At 38.8% G+C, this 10,357-nt stretch overlaps 1 protein-coding gene across 1 annotated transcript; it reads left to right on the top strand.

Moving 5' to 3' along the window:
- The first annotated feature begins 6,159 nt into the window (after positions 1-6,159).
- On the top strand, positions 6,160-10,130 carry FABP7 (fatty acid binding protein 7). The gene is made up of 4 exons (XM_065911474.1): positions 6,160-6,430; positions 6,873-7,045; positions 7,687-7,788; positions 9,765-10,130. The coding sequence occupies exons 1-4, from the start codon at positions 6,358-6,360 to the stop codon at positions 9,813-9,815; spliced, it is 399 nt and encodes a 132-aa protein (XP_065767546.1). The 5' UTR covers positions 6,160-6,357; the 3' UTR covers positions 9,816-10,130.
- The last annotated feature ends 227 nt before the right edge of the window (positions 10,131-10,357 follow it).

Below are 10,357 nucleotides of genomic sequence, written 5' to 3'. Positions count from 1 at the left end.
TGTTACTGATCAAAATATATCAAAAGTTGTTCCAACAAATTGTCTTGAAAATTACATGTTGCAGAGGCTTAAAATTTAAATGGAACATATTATTCAGGATTCCTTTTCTTCTAGAAAACAAGTATGAAAATATCTTATTCACAAGAAGGCCCAGGTAGACCAGATGCTTTCTTGCAACAAGCCTTCTCAGTGTCTTCAGAAGTGTCTCCATTTAAATTAATTGAGTGCCTTAATTTTATAAATCTTGATAATTTGCACTCTGATAGATTATATTCTCCATTATGACAGAATTTTACATGCTAGCATTGGTTTGATTAATGTTTCATTCTTAGGATAGTTGGATCATGTTTCTTCCTTGCTGGTATCACATGACACATTATTTTTTATTTAAAAATATTTTTCTTTCCAGTTTCATTGAGATATAATTGACTTACAGCATGGTATAAGTGTATTGTGTAATACACATAATTTTAAATGTGAAGCCATCCTTGGTATAAGTTACACACCATTTCTGAAATGATAGGGTCAAAAATATTACCACTGTTCCCTTAGTCTTATCTTGTATTTTGCATTGAAGAAGTATGAGAATCCAAATTAATGTGATTCTGATAGACCAAAATATACTATTTATTTTATAAGGCATTAAATGTAATTAGCATATGCAGAATTTCAACTTAAAATTTTGTTTTTCAGTACAAAGTTTAGGATTATCCCAGACTACCTATTTCAAAATCTGAGTAACTCTGAAAGTGAAAGTGAAGTGAAAGTTGCTCAGTCGTGTCTGACTCTTTGTGATCCCATGTATAGTAAGATCCATGGAATTTTCCAGGCCAGAATACTGGAGTGGGTAGCCTTTCCCTTCTCCAAGGGATCTTCCCAACCCAGGGATGGAACCCAGGTCTCCTGCATTGCAGGCAGATTCTTTACCAGCTGAGCCACAAGGGAAACCCAAGAATGCTGGAGTGGGTAGCCTATCCCTTCTCCAAGGGATCTTCCCGACCCAAGAATTGAACCAGGGTCTCCTGCATTGTAGGCAGATTCTTTACCAACTGAGCTATCAGGGAAGCCCCTGGGTGACTTTTAGACTCTGCATTATTATCAGTCTCTCCAAGTGACTCTAATTTAAAGTAGTGACCTACTTTAAGATATTTCCAGGCATCCAGCATCTCTATCTTTTCTTTATAACCCTAAACTTAAGATTTTAAACAAACATTTTAAAAGCATATCTCTGCATTGTGGATAGGTTGACCTTTGATCCCACTGCCTTCTGTGGTTTGCTCTGCTCTGCGGAGGCAGCAGAGAGCAAAACAGCATCTCCCAATCTCCTCTCTGGTGTGCCCGTGCTCCTCACTCAGTCGTGTCTGACTCTTTGTGACCCCACGCACCATAGCCCGCCAGACTCCTCCGTCCATGGAGTTCTCCATTCAGCCCCGCCTATCGTGCATGTTTGAGTAAGACTTGAATTCAAAACTCAGTTAAGTGATGAGAGAAAATGCACCCCAGACATCCACTTTGCTCCTGAGATCTGGCCGATGTGGCATGCCTCTGGAATCACTGTTTCTGGGAGACGCTCCCCTATTCCTGAATGACAGCAAAGGCGAGAGATTGCTCCCTCCAGCAGGTGGGGAAGCAGCTTCCTGATTCCCCAGACTTCTGATTTTAGTAGAGAAAACGCTTTCCTTAGGAGGCCAGTATCTATGATGCAGTGGTGTGTTCCGGGAGTGTTACTCAAAGCTCAGCTCAGCCTATCTAACCATCTCATCCTCTGCTTTTGCCTTCAGTCTTTCTCAGCATCAGAGTCTTTTTCAGTGAGTCAGCTCTCCAATCAGGTAGCCAAAGTATTGGAGCTTAGGCTTCAGAAACAGTCCTTCCAGCAAACATTCAGTTGATTTTCCTTGACTGGTTTCATTTCCTTGCAGTCCAAGGGACTCTTCAAGAGTCTTCTCCAGCACCACAGTTCAAAAGCATCAATTCTTCAGTGCTCAGCCTTCTTTATAGTCCAGCTCTCACTTTCGTATATGACTACTGGATCTCTTTATGAATCGCAGTCTTGTTGTGGTGAAATGGTTTGTGTAACTCAGTGAAGCTATGATCCATGACTACAGAGTTACTCAAGATGAATGGGTGATACAGAAGAGTTCTGACAAAACATGGTCCCCTGGAGAAGGAAATAGCAACCCACTCCAGTATTCTTGCTTGGAGAACTCGATGGACAGTATGAGGAAGAGTTTTTAGGTATCCTTATCAAACAGGACTATATCCTGGAGTGGATTGCCACTCCCTTCTCCAGGGGATCTTTCTGACCCAGGGATCAAGCCTGGGTCTCCTGCATTGCAGGCAGATCCTTACCATCTGAGCCACCAGGGAAGCCCATCATACAGGACAGGAAGGATTATATAGGTGGCAAAGAGAGGAAAAGTTTGAATAGAAACTTGGAAAAGACCATTTGAACAATTGCTTTCATTCTTATTTTTTGAAGTTCTCTGATTCTCTATGTCCACACTCTATATTTGTTCATACCTTTAACATTGTAGAACAAACACTATGAACTTGATACTATAACAGAAGATAAGGATAGAGCACAATGAATAATAAAAGATAAAGATGCTAAAATAGATGCTCCAGGGAACTCAGGTTCTAATGGGATATTAGACAATTGGCTACACAAGCATTTAATTACATTTATGACATGTTTAAAAAGATATAAACAAAACCATGGATGACATAATTGGGGTTCTGATCCAGTCTTCCCAGAGTGAATATTTGAGTTAAACTCTAAAAGACAATTGGAAAGTAACCAGGGCACTTGAGAGGAGCATTTTCTCAGCAGAGTTGTGGTGATATAGATGGTCTGAAGAAAGGGAAGGTCCATAACTCTTTCCTAAACTAACTTGGAACAAATTTCTCTCCCAAGTCTCTTTGTCAGATCTAGAAGCAGGTATGTCAGATCTAGAAGCAGGTAAAGGACTTCTTCTGCATTTTATGCCCAAGAAAATATGGAGAGTGGAATACTTGGACAAAGGGAGGTAAACAGAGGGGGAAACACCGCAGAAAATGAAAAGAATAAGGATGTTGGAAAGACAGTCCGAACCTCGGCAGCTTGTCTTTATTAGGTTTTCATACTTCAGTAGAAGAGGATGAAACAGCACTTCTTTTCAAGATTGTGACACACCTGCAGGCATATCTCCTCTCTGGTCTAGTCCACATTAAAAAAAAAACAAAACATAATAATGTAAAAATTTCACAACAATAAAGGGACAGACAAGTCACAGGTCTTTTTCCACACACCTCCTCCTGTTGAATTCCATCATCCATATCGCATTCACTCCTGCTTGAAGGTTGGAGTCTTTATCATTTCTGAAGCCTAGAGTTGGTTTTGCTGGTTGGTTGCTTGAGGGGAGAAACTGTGATGCACAAGAGTGACCACAATTGCAGCAAAAGGTGTTGGCTGAAGATATTAACAATCACAGGTCATTTATTAACTGTGGGTCAGTAAATAGTGCCTTCCTGGTGTAATCACATATCACGTCCAACTATAAAGAGAATCTATTAGCGTTTTCTTTTGTGTTATTTGGTAACAAAAAGAAACTCAAGCAAGTACTTTGAATGTTATTTAATCTCTTTTGGTGAAGAACCTTGGATATTTTATAGGAAATAGTTCCGTGACCTTGGCTGGCTTACTTGGCTCAAGAACAGTGTTAAAATTTTATTAAAACCTTCTGTTTCCTTAAGAAAGAAAATTTTCCATAAAGCAGGTGCCCAGAGATTCAGCCTCATGTGGCAATTTTGCCAAGATCTCCCAAAGCAACTTTCTTTGTTCCTTTCATTTCACTGTTAACAATAGTCTTTATAAATAGATTCTTTAGAGTCCATATTACCTATATAAAGGTAACAGTCCTGAGAAGGATCAATCTGTCAGATTCTTTCCCTGTTTAAATCTGTGGATGTACTTACATTATAAAAGTCATAGCAGGATCATAAATTGCTCCTAAGTTTAGGAAAATTGAAAAACATCTATTATTAATACTTGAATCCTCTTTAGGAGAACACAATCTTTTCTCTTTTACTTTCTCTTTTAATAAAGTCCTCAATAAACAGAGCAAGTTACCTATTATTTGAAAGCAATTATTCTTGATTGTAAATCTGTGGTATCTTGAACAATTAAAAATTGTAAGATTAAATGTGTCAGTTTAGGTTAGGGAATTACAAAATAGTCAAGTGGCTTTTCCTAAAATTTTTACTATAGACATCTGCATAGCAATATTCTCTTCTGCTTATTACTAAATTAATACACTATTCCAAAAAATTTATTTCTAAGTTGCTGGGCTTTTATGTTTTATATAAGGTGTAAAAAAATTGCATTACAGAAATAAATGCTTTAAGTTAGAATAAATATATCAAAAGCTACTTATCTAAAGAATGGAAGACATAAATTAGGTAAACAAATATTTCAGCATCACAATCAGTAAGGAGCAATGATGAATATGTCTAACAACTGGTCCCTGCTCTCAACAATCTTGATCTTACATTTCTGGACTATGAGAAAGAAATGATCTATTACAGTTTAGGATAATAATTAACCATTCCACCAGCTTAAATATGTTTTATTAAGTGGAACATAGAAGAACATTTTGATGTCACAAAATAAATTGGTTTGAGAACTTCTACCATAAAGATGGTTTGTGTAAATGGATAAATTAGTGGCTTAGATTTAGGAAAAAAAAAAAAAAGAATGTATGAAAAATTCCTAGGTGGAGCTATCTTTAAAAAGGCTCAAATGATGTCAAATGTGTCTGATGTTACTGTAAGTTTTGCTCCCTCTGGGCTTCTTATTTCATTTCAGATTTTCAGACTTTTTACTGTCGCTTCTGGTAGCTTCAGGTTCCTGTCAGTGCAACAGCAAGTCCTATCCAGCGCCCATGGCAAGATTTAGGGGACTCTAGTCGTTGACTAGAAAGTTCGAGCTCCAGAAAGTGAAAGTGAAAGTTGTCCAGTTGTGTCCGACTCTTTGAGACCCCACAGACTACACAGTCCATGAAATTCTCCAGGCCAGAATACTGGAGTGGGTAGCCTTTCCCTCACTCCAGGGCATCTTCCCAACCCAGGTCTCCTGCATTGTAGGCAGACTCTTTACCAGCTGAGCCACAAGGGAATTCCAAGAATGCTAGAGTGGGTGGCCTATCCTTTCTCCAGGAGATCTTCCCAACCCAAGAATTGAACCGGGGTCTCCTGCATTGCAGGTGGATTCCTTACCAACTGAGCTATCAGGGAAGCCCTTGGACTCCAGAACAGAAGCCAACGTCTTCTGACTCCCACTGCTGCTCCAATTCTTCCCCTCCTGCTAACACAACCAGTAAACAGATGTAGATGTGACCTTGGGAAATCAAAAGGTTCTAGCATGCAGGTCATTCAAAATCTTATCAGATGAACTTCTGTCCAGTTTATGTGAAGGGGTGCGGGAAAGAGTGTGTTCTGCTTTATTTCTATAGCTAGTTAGCGAATCCTAACTATACTCTCCCTTAGGTCCCTTTTCCATCTCAGTCTGGTTCTCATCTCGTTAGAAAGAAAAATGGGATCTTTTAATTCACTCAGTTCATCTTGGGAAGAGGCCAAAATCAGGTCCCATTAATACTCTGCTGGAGGAGTCTCTCAGCAGCACGGTCTAGGGGAGGCATTTATGTCTGCTCCTTCTCCTCTTTCCCTGGCTTGGCATATTCTAGCTCGTGTTTTGCTCTCCCTATAAATATGAGAGAAAAATAAAAGACACTATTCAGCTTCCTTTGAAAAGTTTGGCATTTCAGTGGTTTTCTTGAAGTCGGGGTGGGGGGGGGGTCCTCATTTGTAACCAGCTTTGCCATGAACGGAAATCAATCTGAATGTCCTATTGTGCATTTTTTTTTTCTTTCCTCACAGCCTGAAATGGCCTTTGCCAAGTTTTCAAGCTGAATCTGAAAGACCCTCTCTCATTTTCCGCTCCCTGCCTCCAACCTCATTGAACCTTCGCAGAGATTTCTCAGGCAGAAGAAGGGCTGCGCCGCGAGGACTGGGAGGAACGCGACCTACTCCGCTAACCCAGTGGCCTGCGCCAATCACAAAGAGGATTGGAACCTCCCTGAGCCTCCGGCCGCCCTCCCTTCCCATCCCGGGCCCCTTCGACAGCCTCCGGGAAAGAGGGACGCCGGAGGGATGTGTTTGCAATTCAAAGCCTTGGCTTTCTGCCAGCCTCTTTTCTAAATAAAAAGGCAGGAGCTGCGGTGAGGTGCAAAGGGTCTTTCGAATTGCAGCGTTCCTGCCATCCGGAGATCCCAGTATCCGCCGCTTTTATCTGCTTCTGAAATAAACGGGAAAAGGGCAAGGATGGTGGAGGCTTTCTGTGCTACCTGGAAGCTGACGGACAGTCAGAACTTTGATGAGTACATGAAGGCGCTTGGTAGGTAAAACTAAGATGTGCCGTTCTCTTAAACCTGCAGCTTCAGATACTCGCAGATTCCTTTTTTCACCCATCCGATTAGCAAGAGACAAAAGCAGATCCCATTGTCATAATCACGTGCTGTGCTGATTTTAAAAAGCCATTTTCCACGGAAGGGCTTTTTAAATCTGGCACTTGTCCGCTTTCTTGCCTAGGGCCAAGTATTCTGTGAAGAATGTGAAGCTTCTGTGCCTTTTCTGCTTTTTCTCCAGCATCCTCTTATTTATGCTTCCAAATTGGCATCCACATACGACTAAGGCTCATAGCATAACTGATGGGCTAAACATACTCTAATGAAACTTAGATTTTACGACCTGGATTCCAGAATAGGAAAGTGGATTCCTGCTTCATGAACTATTTTGGAAGTTGCCACCAACTGCATTGCTTCTTTTTACTATTTTAGGTGTGGGCTTTGCCACTAGGCAGGTGGGCAATGTGACTAAGCCAACAGTGATCATCAGTCAGGAGGGGGACAGAGTGGTGATCAGAACTCAAAGCACATTCAAAAACACAGAGATTAGTTTCCATCTGGGAGAAGAGTTTGATGAAACCACCGCAGACGACAGAAGCTGTAAGGTAAGGAGCCGCTCCTTCCTCTGGGGTGGGGAGGGAAGGACAGAATAACTGTTTTTTCTAGATAATGGGAAGTGGAAAATGTTCTCAGGCTTTCACTTCAGAGAGAAAGACCCAGGGTTAATTTTGCATTCTAGTGTCCCATAGCTTATGTTCTGAATAATGGGTAACTACCATAGCTCAAATCTTCAATCTTTTTCTTTACCATGTATTTCTCTCATTTTGTATCAAATCTGCATTTCAGAAAATATTTCATTGTGTTCATTTAAAAGAAAGATTGTACTTTGTTTAATCTCTCTTTTGCCTCAAGTTGGCTAAATCAATAGTTTACCTCATTCTAAGGCCCTGTTTAAAGGAGTAGGATGATTCCTCAGAAAGCACTAGTTTAGGATTTTTATTTCTGATAATTTATCTGCCTGATAATTTTTGCATCTAAACATTTACATTTCAATCAAATTATGATTTCTTAGAGTTTTCTCAGAATTTCAACTCTGGAAGCAACAGAGGAAATGGTACTACTGTGATAATTAATTGATCACTATTCTCTCAACTATTACTCTTTGAAAAATCAGTTTGTTTGACTTCCATGTCAGAAATCTGATCTCTACCTATTGCTATGTTCTGCATTTTGTTGGTGGTCTCAGTCTGTTGTTAGCCTGGATGGAGACAAACTTGTTCATGTACAGAAATGGGATGGCAAAGAAACAAATTTTGTAAGAGAGATTAAGGATGGCAAAATGGTCATGGTAAGTAGAGCAATTCCCGATTCCTGCTTCTCCTCCTGCCCCCACCGCCCCTCAAATTTCCCATCTCCTTCCCTGCTCCTCCTTCCCTCCTTTTCTCCCATCTTTCCTTTTTTAATAACATTAAGTCACTAGCAAGGGTATTTAATCATGTGTAAATTTGTATATTTTAGTTTATAAAAGTTTTACAAGCTCAGTACAGATAATTTAGAATATAACAGGAAAATGTAACAAAAATTCCCTTCTGCTGTCCCCTCAGAGAGAGCTATTTTGATATTACTTCCCTCCAGTCCTTTTTAATTTTATAAGATGCCTTTAAAACATGTCTATTCAATACTAGATAGTCATGTAAAAATTATAGAATAGAAAAGTTTAAAAATAATGTATCTGATGGTGGAGTAGCATCATAAACTGGGGAAGATGTTTTATCTTGATCTAGCACCCTAGACACTTTTTTTTGGTGAGTTGAGTAATGGAATCTTGAAGACATTGAAGTCAATACATCATTTTGGATTTTTTCTTGGATGGGAGTTGCTTTACATATTTCTTCTGAGATAATAGCAGGATAGGTTTTTTGGTTTTGTTACTTAAGACTATTGACTAGTTTCCTTCTCCTTCCCTTGACTAGCAGCTGTTCTAGGTTCAGATAGAGGACTTACATATTCACAATTTTTTCTTGGGTGGAAGTGGGGGTGGGGAGCAGAGGGACAGTTTTCCTTTCATGTTGACGAGTATTTGGCCACATTTTTCTGCAGTGATCATCATCACCAAAAAGAGAGGGAGACAGACAGAGCGATTCATTTATAAAAGATTCAATCTGGCAAAAACCACTACAATATTGTAAAGTAATTAACCTCCAACTAATAAAAATAAATGGGGAAAAAAAAAAAAAGATTCAATCTGAAGTTCTCCAGTTCTCCTTTATGCTTTTTTTCTTTTTGTTTTTCCTGAATACAAAGAAGTAGATAGTTCAGCTTTGGTATGTATGACTGTGATCAGGCAAGACTGAGTTGAAAAAAGGAAATGAAAGTAATGGGTGACAAGGGCATGCTATCCTCTTGAAAATCACAGGACTACATGAAAATGATGAACACTAAAAAAACACTAAATTTTGTAAAGAGGATTTATAGCAATTCTTCAAGTTGGATTTGATACAAGAGCCCATGGTGCACATTATAGCTACATAACCACCAAGGTTCACATAGACTAAAGCACGACAATCAAAGCAATGAGAACATTTGTACATTTACTTTTTCCTGCTTTTGCACCAAGTCATTGCAAATAACATTTGTCCAAATAATTTGGATTTTCTAAAAACTTCAAAATTTATCTAGGTCATGAATTGTAAAGTATTATGAGAACCTACTATAAATTTTATGCACTTTTAAAAGAGAGAGCTAAAATGCTCCAATTACCCTGATAATTTAAGGCAAAAGGAATTCTTTTGACCTGAATCTAGATAGTTAATCTAAGTTTTTTTTCATATTTCTTTCAGAGATATGAACTGTGTATACGTGTCACTCATTCAATAAATGTAAGGGTTTCTTTTTAGAAAATGAAGATGTAGAAAAAAAATGAAAATGTTTTTATAGAACATTTAGGGCTTCCCCAGTGACTCAGCAGTAGATATTCTGCCTGTAAAGTAGGAGATGCAGGAGATGTGGGTTCGATCCTTAGATTGGAAAGATCCTCTGGAGGAGGAAATGGCAACTCACTCCAGTATTCTTGCCTGGGAAAATCCCATGGACAGAGGAGCCTGGCAGGCAACAGTCCATAGAGATGCAAAGAGTTGGACATGACTGAGCATACAACATTTAATGTTTGTAAATGCCATTATTCTTTTGTATAATACTTAAATCACATATATGACAATCTTTAAGATAATAATATGACAATATTTAAAATAATATGATAATCAGCAGGTACAATCACTGATGTACCTGTGTAAGAAGATTTGGTTATCTTTTGGAATCTTTCAGACTCTTACTTTTGGCGATGTGGTTGCTGTTCGCCACTATGAGAAGGCATAGAAAACATCCTGACCTGGGGCTGGAGAAGCTCTACAATATTTCTGTTGAGTATCCTCAAGTCTCAGTGTAAAACTGCTATTACAGTGTGGCTGATCACTAATTAGAAGGTTACCTTGGTGTGGAGGTGGAAAATGATGACTTTAAACCTTGTTTTAAAAACTTGTTGCTGCAAGCAATCAAAGCCATTTTTGATCTGCAAATTTATCACATTTTATAATCCACGTTAAAGTTTTAAGCTACTGTTTTTAAAATCAAGAAGGGAATATGTGCTATAATTTCCATTAGAATGCAAATCAAATTGGAATAAAAAAATCTTACACCCATGAGAAATGTGTTGCTGTTTTTAATATCACTCACTAATCTGGCTGGGAATTGTATATTAGAAAGTTTTAAGTAAAATAGCCTTTTGTGTGTGTGTGTGGTATAACATTAGGCTAGGGAAGTTAGCACTTTGCTTAAAATACTCATTTAAAATATAAGCAATGTGTAAAGTAGATAGCTAGTGGCAAGCTGCTATATAACACAGGGAGCCCAGCCTGGTA

Source organism: Muntiacus reevesi, chromosome 19, assembly GCF_963930625.1.
Source record: "Muntiacus reevesi chromosome 19, mMunRee1.1, whole genome shotgun sequence".
Classification (NCBI taxonomy): Eukaryota; Metazoa; Chordata; class Mammalia; order Artiodactyla; family Cervidae; genus Muntiacus; species Muntiacus reevesi.
This window is presented reverse-complemented; position numbering and strand designations above follow the sequence as displayed.